The sequence below is a fragment of the Oryzias melastigma genome, linkage group LG22 (genome assembly GCF_002922805.2).
Source record: "Oryzias melastigma strain HK-1 linkage group LG22, ASM292280v2, whole genome shotgun sequence".
Lineage (NCBI taxonomy): Eukaryota > Metazoa > Chordata > Actinopteri > Beloniformes > Adrianichthyidae > Oryzias > Oryzias melastigma.
In genome coordinates, this window is record NC_050533.1 from 2,271,085 (window position 1) to 2,286,999 (window position 15,915).

The 15,915-nt window shown below is 41.8% G+C and overlaps 1 protein-coding gene across 1 annotated transcript in view; it reads left to right on the forward strand.

Annotated features, from left to right (window-relative positions):
- LOC112147364 (mitogen-activated protein kinase-binding protein 1) overlaps window positions 1-13,788 on the forward strand; it is an 18,093-nt gene extending 4,305 nt beyond the window's left edge. Inside the window, exons 3-27 of the mRNA XM_024273700.2 lie at window positions 324-386; window positions 477-534; window positions 1,150-1,320; window positions 1,397-1,534; window positions 1,601-1,780; window positions 1,966-2,126; window positions 2,202-2,391; window positions 2,465-2,599; window positions 2,673-2,866; window positions 4,270-4,361; window positions 5,368-5,493; window positions 5,571-5,641; window positions 6,371-6,492; window positions 8,181-8,256; window positions 8,436-8,547; window positions 8,618-8,681; window positions 8,760-8,888; window positions 9,022-9,101; window positions 9,177-9,214; window positions 9,292-9,387; window positions 9,473-9,598; window positions 10,837-10,934; window positions 11,031-11,104; window positions 11,175-11,315; window positions 13,592-13,788. Coding sequence (XP_024129468.1) covers window positions 324-386; window positions 477-534; window positions 1,150-1,320; window positions 1,397-1,534; window positions 1,601-1,780; window positions 1,966-2,126; window positions 2,202-2,391; window positions 2,465-2,599; window positions 2,673-2,866; window positions 4,270-4,361; window positions 5,368-5,493; window positions 5,571-5,641; window positions 6,371-6,492; window positions 8,181-8,256; window positions 8,436-8,547; window positions 8,618-8,681; window positions 8,760-8,888; window positions 9,022-9,101; window positions 9,177-9,214; window positions 9,292-9,387; window positions 9,473-9,598; window positions 10,837-10,934; window positions 11,031-11,104; window positions 11,175-11,315; window positions 13,592-13,623 — 2,767 coding nt within the window. The 3' untranslated portion in view covers window positions 13,624-13,788. The remainder of the gene's footprint in view (window positions 1-323; window positions 387-476; window positions 535-1,149; window positions 1,321-1,396; window positions 1,535-1,600; window positions 1,781-1,965; window positions 2,127-2,201; window positions 2,392-2,464; window positions 2,600-2,672; window positions 2,867-4,269; window positions 4,362-5,367; window positions 5,494-5,570; window positions 5,642-6,370; window positions 6,493-8,180; window positions 8,257-8,435; window positions 8,548-8,617; window positions 8,682-8,759; window positions 8,889-9,021; window positions 9,102-9,176; window positions 9,215-9,291; window positions 9,388-9,472; window positions 9,599-10,836; window positions 10,935-11,030; window positions 11,105-11,174; window positions 11,316-13,591) is intronic.
- The last annotated feature ends 2,127 nt before the right edge of the window (window positions 13,789-15,915 follow it).

A 15,915-nucleotide genomic window follows, 5' to 3' on the forward strand; every position in this document is an offset into this window, starting at 1 on the left:
GCGATTGTTGGTCTGTCTGCGATTGTTGGTCCGTCTGTGATTGTTGGTCTATCTGCGATTGTTGGTCTCTTTGATTGTTGGTCTCTTTGATTGTTGGTCTGTCTGCGATTGTTTTGCGATTTCTGTTCTGGGGGGACGCTCATTAAAATGAGGTTCAGATCTGGACTTAAGCTGCTTAAAGCAGATCTGTCTGTAGAACACATGAACCTCTGAGAAGAACATGAGAAGCTGCAGTGAAACACCATAAACCTTCAGAGAAGCTTTCCTTCTCAGGTTGGTGGCGTTGACCTTTTGACCTCTCTCATCATCTCGTGCGTTCACAGGTGTGTCGTGGTTCTGCTGAATCCTCGCAAGAACAAACAGAGTCACATCTTCAACAGCTCCAGGTGAGACTCCAGCGGCATGATCGAACCATTTCTGCGTGAGAAAGATGAGGCAGAAACCTCAAAGGAGGAGCTGTGTTTCTGTGTTTTCAGGAAGACCATCACCACGCTGGCGTTTTCTCCTGATGGGAAATATTTGGTGACAGGAGAGGTGAGTGTTTGAGCTCCTGTGACCTCCATCACATCATGTCTCCTTTTTAAGATACACTTGTTGCTCCTCAAACTTCAGTTTGTGAAATTCACTGAAGATCAGTGTCATTTGTTTTCATATTTTCAAGTTCAGATCAAATTTTCAGCCATTTATTTAAAAAACTATTTAATAAATAAAATAATTTTGAATAAAGCATATTTTTCTATAATCTCCAGATAGAGAGAGAGCATCATGAAAGCACTTGAAGCTTTACCTGTACATACATTTTACACTATGTGAACCTTATCAAATTAATATGAATATATTTAAAACATATGTAGATTATTAATGTATTTCTAAATAAATGTGTCTAAATGTGTGAACTCAAAATCAAATTGAGAGGATCGAAAGAATAGAAAAAAGTTGCAATCAAATTGATTTAGTAAATTATTGGCGATACCCAGTCCTAGTTACATCGTCATATAGATCATTCTGATTTTAAAATAAATGTTATTGTTTTTGGGATGATAACTTTAAAAAATCTGTTCATAGTTTTACGTCTGTAGGTTTGATTGTAGGAATTTGTCGTATGAAGTTTCTCAGAGGTGTTACGTTGTGCCCCTCCCCCTCCCTCAGAGCGGTCACATGCCGGCGGTTCGGGTCTGGGACGTGTCGGACCGTCTTCAGGTGTCGGAGCTGCAGGAGCACAAATTCGGAGTCGCCTGCGTGGCGTTTTCTCCAAATGGGAAATACATCGTCAGCGTGGGCTTTGAGCACGACATGATGGTGATCGTGTGGAACTGGAAGGTACTGGAGGGGGGCGGAGCTCTGACCCCGTGGACCGGCGCCGCTCTGACTCCGCCTGTTCACCTGTGCTCTGCAGAAAAACGTGGTGGTGGCGACCAATAAGGTGTCCAACAAAGTGACGGCCGTCTCCTTCTCCGACGACAGCTCCTACTTTGTCACCGCCGGCAACCGTCACGTGAAGTTCTGGTACCTGGACCACGACAAGACCTCCAAGGTCCAAACATCAGAGACCATCAGATGGTGGTGAGGCGGCGCCGTTACTGACGGTGTGTGTCTGCAGGGTCAGTCCACCGCCGCCCTCCAGGGACGTCCAGCTCGCCTCAAGAGCCTGATGAACAACCTCTTCTGCGATGTGGCGTGTGGGCGGGGCCGACACGCCTCCTCCACCTTCTGTGTCACCTCGTCCGGTCAGCTGTGTGTGTTCAATGAGAGAACCCTGGGCAAGTGGGTGGAGCTGCAGGTGAGTGACAGATCAGGTGAAACCTCCAGTCAGCAGAAACAGGATGAAGGCGGAGCTTCAATCCTTTAACTTCCTGCTCAACCAGATGGTCGGACGCTTTTAAAAATGTTAAAAACATTGATTGTGAGTAGGGCTGCCGCAAACAATGATTTTAATAGAGGACTAATTGGCCCATTTACCTGCAGACGTCCCGGGCCACCTGTCTGTCCGTCACAGAGGACTTCATCTTCTGTGGATGCTCCGATGGAACCGTTCGGGTCTTCAGCCCCGTCAGCCTGAGCTTCCTCTACCCTTTGCCCCGCCCCCACTCTCTAAGAACGGATATCGACAAGATGTGTGATCCCAGGTATCACTCACCTGTGAGATCACAGTCACTCCTCATGTTCTCGTCAACCTGAAGGTGATCTTTGCTCCTCCTCAGTCAGCTGTTCTCCTGCACAGCAGAGTGTCGGTACCCGGACACCGTAGCCGTGACCTGTGACCCCGCCAATCACTGTCTGTCATGTGTCTACGACGACCACAGCGTTTACGTTTGGGACATCCGAGACATCAGCAGGCCAGGGAAGCTGTACTCGGCCCTCTATCACTCGTCCAGTGTGTGGAGCCTGGAGGTGAGCAGGAGCCTCCTGGAAGAACCCAACGCTCTTCCAGAAACCTCTGAGTTCTGCTTTGGTTCTCCTGCAGGTCTACACAGACGGAGCAGCAGAAGGTGAGAAGCTCCTCCCCCCTGGATCCTTCCTGTCCTGCTCTGCAGACAACACAATCCGGCTGTGGAACGTTGACGGGCACGCCGCCCTCCACAGGAACATCCTGAGCCACGTACGGCAGCACACACCCACACCTGCCCACAGCACACCTGTACGGGTCTGACCCTTGACCTCTGACCCCCCAGGACCTGAAGAAAATCATTTACGTGGACGACGACAACATCAGCAGCCTATCGGACGCCGACAGCATCACCAGCCCTCTGAAGGCGGGGCCATCGGAGGGCCAACAGACGGACCCGATCAGGACCGGCATCCGGGCTCTAAGAGTCAGTCCGGACGGACAGCACCTGGCGTCTGGGGACTTTGAGGGAATTCTCAGGTGAGGGGGAGGGGTCACTATGCTACCATTTTGAAGCTGCATTTGTGTTTCATCTGATGTTTGTTCTAATGTTCTGATTGGGGATGTGCCGGTCACGTTTGTTAAGCCCAATCCAATTCAGAGTCGTTTGATTTTACAGTATCTTCCAATACACAGTCCGGATCTGATATTTTTGTAAAACATTTTAAAAATGAACAAATTTAATAAACAAAGTTAGGTTTTCCCCTATTTTCATTTTTTTAACATTATTTTATCATTTAACCCTTCAGCTTCTGTCAAGTAGCTTTAACAAATAAGTAAAAATCGTACAACTATTACCAAAAAACAAAAGAACTCATTTGTAGCTCTGTAGGTATGGAAGCCAAAATCCACCTGCCCAATTTCTTTTGTGATCATTTTCTAATGATAACGAGATGATGGATCTCTTTATCATAATAGTTTTCTCATGATAATGCGATCCATCATCTCGTTATCAAGAGGGTTTTCTAGCGATAACAAGATGATGGATGTCATTATCACAAGAGTTTTATCGTGATAATGAGATCCATCATCTCGTTATCACGAGGGTTTTCTAGCGATAACAAGATGATAGATATCACAAGAGTTTTATTGTGATAATGAGATCCATCATCTCGTTATCACAAGGGTTTTCTAAATAACAAGATGATAGATATCACAAGAGTTTTATTGTGATAATGAGATCCATCATCTCATTATCACAACAGTTTTCTCGTAATAACATAATCCATCATCTCATTATCACAAGAGTTTTCCCGTGATGACGAGATTCATCATTTCATTATTATGACAGTTTTCTTGTGATAAGGAGATGATGGATCTCATTATCACAAGAAAACAAATTTAGTTTTTGTATGATAATGAGATAATGAAAAATATACTGTAGCGTCTCTCTCTTCCTGTCCCGCGCTGAGATTTTACTTATTTTAAGTCTCTTTATGTTGTGGTTGACAACAAAACAGCCGAAGAAAACATTTTCCCAAAGTTTTTTTTTTAATTTATTAGTTGATCTACGCTCCTCAAACACCTTAATTCCATCTCATACACCTGCCCCCCTCCCTTAATTTACCTTAAACCCCCGATCAAACAGGTTGAATGACCGAACAGAACCAAGGGTCACCAAGTCTCTCTGTGATGTATTCACTGAACTCCGGAAATTAACGGACCCAAACAACCCAACTCAGTCCGTCACAATATACTTTTTTCATTTTTATACAATCTGCAGCAGAAAAAACACAGTGAAATCAGTCAATTATAAGCTGATCAGCTCTTCTGATGTTCAACATTTTTTCCGATAAACTGCTCTATTTTGTTGTGGATGTCCGGAGCTCAGCGAGCCCCCCACGCAGACTCGTAGCTCTGATGTTTGTTTTGATGCTCTTCAGGATCCATGATCTGACAAATATGGAGGAGATATTATCCTTTGAAGCTCATGAATCGGAGATCCTCTGCCTGGAGTACTTCAAACCTGAGAAAGGTGAGGAACATGGACTTACTCGTGCTTGTGAATGATCTTTTACAGATGTCCAAAGGTAACCATGGAAACCTGAAGATGATGAGGAGCGAAATCTGAAGCTTTCATTGAGGGATCAACCATAAGGAGCAGTTCTATTTAAAACAAAGCCAACCGGAGTTTTCAGCTATTTACTTCAGTGTTTTCAGCTATCAGCTTTAGCGTATTTAGATATTTATTTCAGTGTTCAAAAATGTTTATCCTGTTCCAGTTCGACACTACTGCACTAGAGGCTTTTTACATAAACCAGTTTAGTCCCTGTAACAAGGAATTGGTACCGTTTGGATTCTATTCTGTGCTGGTGCCAAACATTTGAAGCAGTTCTGGTGCCCAAATGGAAACTGGTGCTTCAGCAATAAAAACACATCAATTTTTCCCCAAAGCGTTAAAGTGTGAAGAAGCATTGTGACAGGTTGAGCTCTTGAGTGCGGTTAAGATGCTTTCCGATGCACCTCCTCATCTCCGTTTTCACACACACTGATGTAAACACGGATTTTCGCTGCTCATCGCCATGACAACGGTCGTTTTTTCCACATAGCTCTGATCCATGAGGTTGCTGTGTTACAATCTTTTTGTTGTGAATTTCAGACAAACTGTCCTTCCAGTATTTTGACTGTAGCTCCGCCCACCCTCACGACATCCACCTATTCTTAAATAAGCCCGCCCACAATCACTGGAAAGCTAAAATGATTGGCTGGAATTGTGCAGCAAAACCAAACAGACATGTCCAAAACGAAGCACCAAATTTTTTTTATTTGTTTTATGCAGTACCAGTCGTACCATGTGTGTTGGTACCAGAACCCATCCCTGGCTGTAACTATGGCAACTGTATATGAAGAAAACGATGTGGAGTTTTGGGTTTAATTGGAGCTCAAGAAGCCACCACAGTCTTTCCTCCTCTGTTGGAACATTCTGGTCTGCTTTCATGAAGTCAGAAGAGTACGGTTCGGTGTTCGTGTTCTCTGCTCAGGTCTGCAGCTGTTAGCCACAGCCAGTCGGGACCGACGGATCCACATCCTGGATGCGAGCCGAGACTACAGTCTGGTCCAGACTCTGCAGGATCACTCGTCCTCCATCAATGCCGTCAGATTTGCTGGTCTGTTTCTTTGACGTTTGACCTCAGCGCTGTTTCCTTGCTTCCTCTTTAACTCCTCCCCCTTTTTTGTTCTTCAGCCAATGAGGGGAAGTTGTGGTTGATCAGCTGTGGAGCTGATAAGAACATCTGCTTCTACACGGCTCAGAAGGTGAGAGGACACAGAGATGATTAATAGGGAAGGCTCTTATTGTACCCCTAAATATTCAAAATAAAAGCACAGCTGAAACGAAACACTCTCCTGTAAAATAGCAGAACATCTACACACTTAGAAATAGGAACAACTCAGAATAAGAGACATTCAAAGGTTTATACATTGATCGATCCACCTGAAACATAAAGACGATAAAGAACCTCCTCACATCATAATGTGACGTGGTACGGTCCACACCTTTTGCTTTCTGAACAGGTAAGAACAGGAAATGTCTAATATAACTTTATGATATTAATGTGTCCATCTAACATGTAAATACATAAGAAAGGTATGACACGATATCGGGAAGAAAAGTCACAGTTGTGAGATCAAAATTTCCTAAATTGCAAAATAAATTTATTTTTTTTAGGATAAAACTTCATAATTTGCAATAAGAACATTAAATATTTGCTTTTAAAAAATATGTTTGCAGCACAAATGTTTTCAGATGTCTTGCAAATGCAAATAAAGTTTTTAAGGTGAATATTTAATATTTTCATTTGCAATTTATGAATTTTTGTTCTGAAAACTTTGTTTGCAATTCAGGACATTTTGATCTCAAATCTGTGACTTTCGTTTGATACATGATGGCACAAAAGTGACTCCATACAAAAGAATCAATCTAAAAAGTTTAACTGGAGGAATCGTGATCATGTGACTTTAATCCTGTTCTGTGGTCGTCCTCAGACGAAGGAGGATCCGCTGTTCACGCTGACACACTCTGTTGTCAGTAAGATTTCTCTAAGTGACATGGAGGTCGACCTGAACAGGAAGTGCGCCGCCGTGGGATGTAAGGACCGCAACATCCGGTATGTAGCCACGCCCACTGACTGTATGTGACAAATCTAAAAGTAGGCAGTCTTACCTCGAACGTTTGACAGTGGTAGAGGCGTGACCTTCCAACAGGCTCCCTCCCGATTGGTGAGAGGGGTTGCCATAGAAACGTGGAATTAGAACGACTGACATTTGCTTCCGACATGGCCGGGTCGTGAAAAAATGGCGACTGAATTGAAGTAAACCACTTTCTTTGTTTGACGTCACACTCGCTCAGTCCGGTTCTCAGATACAGTCAATGTTTTCACGTCTGAAGCTTAAAGGAGTTCAGAATGTCTTCGCCTACAATAGTACCAGAGCAGCAGAGGATCATGGGTAAGAGCTAGGAACTCTGCAGGAAGTAAAATGTGACTAAATATAACACAAAAAAACGTCATGATTACCTTCTTTATGCTGAAGTATTTTTCTAAAATGTATGAAGAAGCAGAACCGGAAGCACTTCAGTTTGTTCTTTTGTAACCAACATAACCAGAACAGATGATCTTTAGGTATCAGGTTGACGTTCTTTTAAAAACTGAACTAACTTGAGCGAGGTTCGTTCATCACTACACTAAAAAAACAGAATTTTAAGAAAATAATAAAACTTTGTCTCAAGAAAAAATATCTTTAAATCTGTTTTGAAAGAAAAATAATCTTGTCAAGAATTTTTTTTAATAGCAAAATAGTCTTAGTTTAAGAACCATGTCTTTTTCTCTTAAAATGCGAATTCTTGGTAAGATACTTTTTCTAAGATTTTTTTTCCTTTCTTATTTAAAGAAAATCTTATTTTTTAAGGGGCTTGTTTTTGCCTTTTGACACTATATGTAACTAAGCTGGAACTATGACAACTGTACATGAAAGATATTCAATTTATGGAATAATTGGAGAAGGTTTCTGCATGAAGTGTTTTCTTCTGAAGTCTTTCATAGTTAATTAAAGTAAAATTTGACATGTTTTCCTCTCATTTGTCAAAACTTCTCTGTTTGAGATCTTTCTATTGAACTTCAATGTTGCTTCAGCTTTTATTGGAAAGTGGATTTCTGATTGGACAGTTGGAAGCAGGTGTTTAGGGTTATCTTACTCCGGTTATCTTCAAGATGCACGGCTAAAACACTTCTGTGTTTAAGTCAGAAGATGCTGCAGGAGCCAATTTAAAGTGTTGCTGCTGTGGGTTTAGGAAAAAATCGATTCAGTGATATATCACGATACTTCACTTGGTGATACCTGTATCGATTTAAAATGCAGACATGGCGATATTTAATTGATTATTTATGGGCGTCCTTCAGCATCTTATGTTTGTTTTCCACTTTTTTTTTCTTGTACTGGCAAATAATTTATTGTGGAAACGGACAATGTTGATTGTTCCATTTAAGAACAAATATTTATTAATTTACCAAAAGAAAAACTCCATGAATTTGTGGATAGATTCAACTTGCATATGAGATATGGTTGCAGTGATTTATTGCAATGAATTCATATTAAGAAGGTTTTTTCAAAGTCACACTTTTTAAAAAATAAAATAGATCTGGTAAAGTCCTGGGATATATCACGATATATACCGTTAGCTGAGTATCGCGATACGTATTGTATCGCCAGACTCTGGCTAACACACACCCCGAGTTGCTTCTGCTGATGATGCTGACGGAGACGATGATGAATTGATTGATTGTCATCTGTCCTGCAGGATTTTTGACATCAGGGACGGCAAAGAGAAGAAGTCTTATAAAGGCTCTCGAGGAGACGATGGGAGCATCGTTAAGGTAGACTAACGTGTTTATGAGCATATTTTATTCTTTTTAAATTGATTATTATTTTGTCTGGTAGGTAAAGTTTAAGTCTGGTCAATGAGGTGTCTTCTGTCTCAAATAAAGTTTGATTTATTACTGCAACATGTCTGTGGAACGCCAGCTCACAGGCTCCTCCCCCTTTACCCTGTCAGGTGCACATCGACCCGTCAGGACTCTACATCGCCACCTCCTGCTCAGACAAGAACATCAGCATCTTCGACTTCTTCTCTGGAGAATGTGTGGCCACCATGTTTGGACACTCGGGTGTGTTGCTGTTGTGCGTCTGTGTGACACTTCCTGTGTGCGTTTGTGTTAACGTGGGAATCTGTTTCAGAGATCATCACCGGGCTGAAGTTCAGCAGCGACTGCAAATACCTGATCACCGTTTCAGGAGACAGGTGAGAACGCAGGTGAACGGCTCAGCTTCCTGTGACTGCAGCAGACGTCCTCACCAGACTGTTTGTGCGTCTGCGCAGCTGCATCTTCGTGTGGCGTTTGAGTCCCGAGCTGACCATCAGGATGAGGCAGAGACTCGCTGACCTGAAACCTCGCAGCAGCGTTCCTCACCGCCAGAATGCACCTCAGCAGAGAGCCGCCAAACTCAGGTAAACCAAACGGAAGCACCGGGAGTTCTCTCATGGTCATCCTGGTCCACAGATCACACTTTGATTCATTTTGTTGTAATTTCTGTGAGTTTTGAGTATTTGGCTCAAGCAGAAACGATTTGTTGTATGACAGCAACACTAACGAGGAGGAGGAGGAAGAGGCGGGGCAGGCCTGCCCTTATATGGAAACAGCAGGATGTGCGAAGGAGACAGGTGAGTTACCATGGTTACGGATGATGTGACTGACCTTTGACGTACAGAGCTGATCCGGGTGTCTGATTCCTTTAGAGACGTCTGCGCAGACTCTGAACAGAGACGGTAGAGAGGTGAACACACATCAGAAGAAGAATTCTGTGGAAAACGGCAGGAAACTGATGGAAAACTTCTGTTTCTGACTGGTTAGGAAACCTCGGGGGGTCGACTCCCCCAGTGGCCAAGAGCGGCGGACGACTCCTTCATGGTGACGTCGATGATCGACCTCAGACTCGTAGAGGAGGAGGTGGGAATGCTGACAGACTCTCTCGCATCACAGTCCCATTGTTTTTGAAACAGGAAGTGATGTATGATTTGACCCGCCCACACAGGTAAAGACTCCACCTTCCTTTAACTCCTCCCAGAGGAGAAGGAGAACTGTCGGTATGGAACCTCAACTTCAGAGGAACAGAGAGGAGATGGCGAGCACATTGAGTCTGAAGGTCTCCTCTGGATGGGTGAGAGCTGAAGGACACGAAAACATTTTTGTTAAGCAGGATTTAAACCTTTGAATATAGACCACAATGCATTGCGTTTGAGCAATTTAAAAAAAAAAAAATTTTTTTCCTTTTTTTTTTAATAAGCCATCAATGTTTCATCAAAAATGTCTTTTGATGAAACATTGATGGCTTATTAAAAAATACTTTTCTTTTTTTGGAAAAATTGTCCAAACACAATGCATTGTGGTCTACATTCGCTAATGCAGTGAGCATTGATGCATGCTAGTTTTTTGCAAAGAATTCTGGGAAATTTCGAGGATATTGTAGATGCAGACGGCACTAGAAAATGGAAAAACGCACAAGGGAAGTGAGTTGTGAAGGATTTTGAACATAGCTATTTTTTTGTTACTTTTTTGAACAAAATGCAAGTATACTACTTCTGCAAAAACTATTATTTTAATAGTCGACTAATCACAGATTATTTTCTACGATTACTCGACTAATCGGGTCATTCACAAACTGGATGTAAAACACACGTCTTAACCATCATTAGCTTTAAACGAACTAAAAAGTAGATATATAACATTACCTGTGATAATGCTAGTGTGAATGCTGTAAGCTGAATTTGGCCGCTGAAGATGCTAGTGCTGATAGCTGAAAACGCTAAAATTGATGGCTAAAAACGTTGAAGCTGATAGTCAGCTAAAATATTAGTTAAATGCCAAATTAGCCTAAAACAAGCAAACAAAAAAAAAAGCCTTGGTTAGCCAAATCACCCAGCATGTAGCTGAAATATTAGCTAAACTCTAGAATAACCTAAAAAACTTAATAAATGCCAAAATAATAAATAAAGCTATAACACCAAGGAAAAAAATAATCATTTTCTTGATTCTTATTATTAAATACCCTTGTGCATCGTTTGGATTTCCAATTCACCTCTTATCTAAAGGGAGGTTCTTAAACCTCAAACCAAAAAGTGTCAATCTGAATTAAAATATGTGTTTTTCTGTTCTAGTCTGTCTCAGATGATACCGGTCAAGACTTTATGTTTTATGTAAAGGAAAATAAGTGAATTCTACTAAACCTTTTGAGATCTGGAGTTTCTACATTGAAACAAAGTGTTGGATTAATGGACTTTTATTGTGAAGTTTCACTGTTTAACCTTTGAATTAACGAACTTCCTCTGTTTTATGGTCAAAATATGTGAAATGAAACAAGAATGAAACCTTACTCACGTTCCTGTTTCTGTCCATCAGGTGGATAAGAATCTCTTTCTGTCCAGTCAGAGCCTGGATGGGGAGGAGCCTGTGCTCTTTCCTGACCAATGGGAGGACAGAGTGAGGGTAGAGCGCAGGTACTCGGCGTAGTCCACAGAACTAGACTCTGTTGAAGCATTTTGACCATCTTGCATGTTTGAAGCATCTTTCTAACCCCCAGCCTCCTCCATCAGTTTGTTTCAGCAAAAGGGGGCGTCGCCTGCTGCAGGTGGGCCAAAGGGAAAACCCAGACGACCTGCAGGTGATGGTGAGGACAGCGGTACTAACGCCGGTCGGTCCAAAGTCTGGGCTGGTTCCTCATCTGGTTCCTCTTGTAGAACCTCTCAATGAGGAGCAGATCTCCTTCGAGCTGGAAGAGGAGGAAGACGAGGAGGAGGAAGGACGACGACGACGATGCTCGGACGCTCGGGATGTTCGTCAGACTGCAGATCACACTCGAGCAGACCCACCCGTCTCAGGTACAGAACCGGATCGCCCAAAACAGAACTCGGCCAGACTCCAGAGCGGAGCTGCTGTGAGAACATGGGGAGCAAAATCAGCTGAGAGGAGGTGTTGCATCAAAGAAATCCGTCAGCAGAGGGCAGTCTTTCTGATTTTATCAGGGCGGTTTGACAGAAACTTTTGTTTTTCAGGTTTTTATTTGGGTTTCATAATTATTATAATAAATTAATTTATTATAAGTAAAAACAACTTGGTGAATTCTGCAGAAGCAAAATTCTGTTTATGGTGTTTTTAGTATTTTCTTGGGTCATTTTCTCATGATAAAGGACACAATTAAGCTTTAAATTGCATATCTGAATACGTCTTTATTTAAATTGCTGTGAATCAGCAAAAGACAAAAATTGAAGTTGGAAAAAGATCATATTTTTGGGGCCGTCTTTGTTTTCCTCGTCTGAGCAGGAATATGGATCAAAACTGAGAGTTTCAATGTTGGTCGCCATTGTTATTGTACCACTAGTGTTAGGTTTGGGGTGCGAGGGGCTGCAAGCTAGCAGGAGAGCATGAAAACAGGGGAGAATTTCTAGTGAACTTCTGCCGCTCTGCAGAAACTATGTCCCAAAAAATGCCACAGGTTTTTGGATTTTGGGTAAAAATGGATGTTGACTTTCATAATCTAAGAGAACTTTATTCGCAGAATTCTTGACACAGCAGGAGTGTCAAACTCAATCGCACATGGGGCCTAACTCCAAAACACACCTTAGGTTGTGGGACGAACAGGATAAACATTGAACACTCTAAAACTACATTTTTAAAAGTTTAAAACCGTAAATTTTAACATAATTATAAACTATATGTATTACCTGTAACGATGCTAGTGTGAATGCTGGAAGCTCCATTTTTCTGCTGAAGATGCTGAAATTTATAGATAAAATACAATAGCTGGTAGCTGAAAACACTGAGGCTGATAGCCAGCTAAAATATTTGCTAAATGCAGAATTAGCCTAAAAACTACAAACAAAACAAAAACTTGGATTAGCAGAAACAGCTAACATGTAGCTGGAAAAAAAAGCTTAACTTCGAAAAACCCTTAAAAAGGGGAAAAAGGCCTAAATTAGCCAAAACAGCTAGGATGTAAATTAGAGCTGTCAGGCGATTAAAAAATTTAATCGCGATTAATCGCATTTCTCGAGTTAACTCGCAATTAATCGCAAATTATTATGTGGCCTTTTTTAAGGAAAAAATGTGTGCTTCGTGGAATTTAGCAGTTCTAAATTAATTATGAATGAAAAAATTAATAGTTTTCATCAGAAATACTTTATTTTGTAACATTGTATTGAGATAAACTTTCTTAACAATAAAAGGCTGTAACATAAAATGCCTAACAAAAGCCCAAGTGCAAGTGAAGGGCATTTTAAATTCAAAACTTCAATCAACGTTCAGTAAAATAAAATAAAAAACATCAAAAATAACATTTCCATAACACTTTCATGTTCATTTTTTGTCAGGACCAAATCTTTTCCTCCTCTGCTGAACTACAGTAATAAATGAAATAGAGATTTATCATTTCCAATGAACTTTTGTTTTTTAAAACATTAAAGACTGAGAAAAGCGGGATACTCTGTGGATAGTTTGACAGTCTGTTACTGCCGCCGCGTTCTCTGGCTGCAGCTCGATGCAGCGACGTGTCCAGCGGAGCTCACGCCATGAATATGCCGGCAGACAGACCGCTATGCTGGGGTTGGATCACGCTTAAACCTCCAGAACATTTAAAACGTCCCCCGGTGCGCTTGCTGTCCGGAATGTCGGGGGTGCACAGCTCTCGGGACGCGGCGCCGGACGCGAGCCGGTACCACCAGACGTGGTACTGGACGCGAACCGGAGCCGGGTTAGGGCGCAGGAGCTCTCCAGGTCCTAGCGCCGGCCGGTTTTAGCTCGCAGCTCGGTGGTTGGAGACCCGCCTGTGTTCTAGTGAGAGCAGCCGGTGAGTTAGAGGGCGGGACGCCCGCGTGCGGTATGGACGATTAATGCGTCAAAAAAATTGTCGGCGTCAAGCACGTGTCAGATTAATGCGTTTTTAACGCGACAAATCTGACAGCCCTACTGTAAATATTAGCCCAACTCCGAAACAACCTAGAAAACTGAAAAAAAATCCTAAATTGGGCAAAACAGCATGCATGCAGTTGAAATATTAGATAACTGCAGATTAGCCTGAAAAACTGAACAATTCAATTATCAATTATATTCAGTCATTTTTTCTCTTTGTGTGTTTGATTGTGTTTTTCTCTTCATCCAGGTAAGCGGCTCCATGGTCGATCTCGCCCCTGACCGCTGACGGATGTCTGGAGCAGGACTTCCTCTATCAAGCCTCAGATTTCCTCCCTGGGTCAGCAGGATCAGACTCTGAGATGCTCTGTAGTGCCTTTACCTGAGCTCCAGGTGAGCTGCAGGTCAGATCCTGCAGCAGACTGAATAAAAACAAGCTGCTCTTTATTCCTTTTGTTCCTCCTGTCTTCCACCTGGTGTGCAGGTTCACTCTGACGTCTGATTTCCAGTGAAATCTGACTCTCAGCTGCTGGTCAGATCTGACGTTTACAAGTTTCAGCTGAAAACCGAAGACGATGGTACTATAGGAGAAGATGCTTGGCAGAGGGGGGCAGCCTCGCCCTGAGGAGGGGCCTGCATGTGCTTCCTCAGCAGCTGAGAGCCATCTGTCTGCCACCAGCATTAACGGGGGGTCTGCCACGTTTTACAACCTGTTCCTGTTGAGCAGAAGAGCCATAATTCAGAGGAAGAGGTTTCCGTGTTCAGGCGGTCTTTTTTCTGAACCAACTGTGACTAACTTACTACCAAAGTATATTTTTTAGTTAAAAAAGCGCATTTTATACTTTGATATTTTAGTTTTCATAACAGATTTAAACATTTGGGGGGTTTTATGTGTTTTTTAACGTGTTTTTATGATGAAATTACATGTATTTTGCTAAACTGAATAACTTCCTGTTTTATTTTGTAGCATTTTGTCACTACTTGTCTTTCTGACATCAATTTTCTGTGCGTGCGTGTCTGGGTTTGCCTTTTTATTCTCGTGGTTGAATTGATTCTTTGTTTTCTGGCTGTTTCTTCCTCACTCAGAAAAGGTCCTGCACCTTCACAGCCACTGGAGGGTGGAATAAAATAATAATAAATATTTGCACTTTACAACGTTGCATGTTTGTGTGGCGTAATTCTGCAGAAACAGATGGAAAAATTCAGCTAATCCTTCTGTTGGTCTGCAGATCTCTGAGGGAACAGCTCAGCGGTTCCTGAAACATCTGCTGCATTGTCAGGTTTCTGTTTAATCCAGTTCTAGCCACTCTCAAAATGATCGAAGAATATAGTTTTTATATTTGTGATTCTGATTGTTTTACTGTATATTAATTTAACCATTTAACACCAGAGCACTAGTATTTTTATGTTCTTTGATTTACTGAAACTTTTCAACCGTTCACACCATAATTCCAGCAGATTTTGAAGGAGAATAGCGGCGTGACGCCGCTATTCTCCTTCAAAATCTGCTGGAATTATGGTGTTAACAGTTAAAGATTTTGTGTTTCAGCGTCACCGACGACACTTCAGGTTTAAAAGGGTTAACAAACTCTTATGCGTCTAATATAATTCCACTTAAAAAACTGTTTTAATTGTCTTGTAGTAAAAGAAATGTTATTAGATTTCAGTTATAACAGTTGAAGTTCCACTCCAATCGGCTTCTTGTCTGTTTTCAAAGTGTTCCCGGTGTTTTTTGCATTATAAATATGCCGTTTTTGGCCAAAATGTTTTTTTTAAATAGTTGTTTTCTTTGAAATAGTTTCTGCAGAATTCAGAAATTCACCTCTGAGTTGTGGGCGGGACTGTTGTCACAGAGCAACCCCGCCCCCTCTTCCCGACATCCACTAGCTTATAGCTCCTCACACCTCCAACCTAAGGGTATGTCCGAATTCCTTCACCTCTCACTACTTCGTGCACTCTGTAGTGCACAAAGTCAAGGCCCGGGGGCCGGATACGGCCCTCCGGGTAATTCTATCCGGCCCTCCAGATTATTGTATTTTATAACATTTTTAACATTGCAGCTGCATACTAGCTGTTTTGGCTAACCAATTTTTTTGTTTGTTTTTTAGGCATCTTCAGCTATCAGCACTAGGGTCTTAAGCAACCGATTTCTGCTTACAGCATTTACACTAGCATTATCACAGGTAATGCTATAAATCTAGTTCATAATTATGTTAAAATTTACGGTTTTGGGCCCCTGTTATAGTGTGTTCACCATTTTCTAGTGGTGTTTCAATTCTAAAGTCGTTTCCCAGAAGTCTTTGCAAAAAACTAGCGTGCATCGATGCTAACTGCATTCGCGAATATATAGCTACCACAATGCATTGTGGTTGAACAACTTTTGCAAAAAAAAAAGTTAAAATATTTTTTTTTAATAAACCATCCACATATTCACCATCAAAAAACAGTGGAGTCATAAATAGATTTTGTGAAATGTTCATTTTGATTCAATTTTCCCTTCGTGACATCGGTGATTTCGGCTACCTGGAGTTTTAAAAAAAACGAAAGAAAAGTAGTGAGCAGGGCACTATAGTC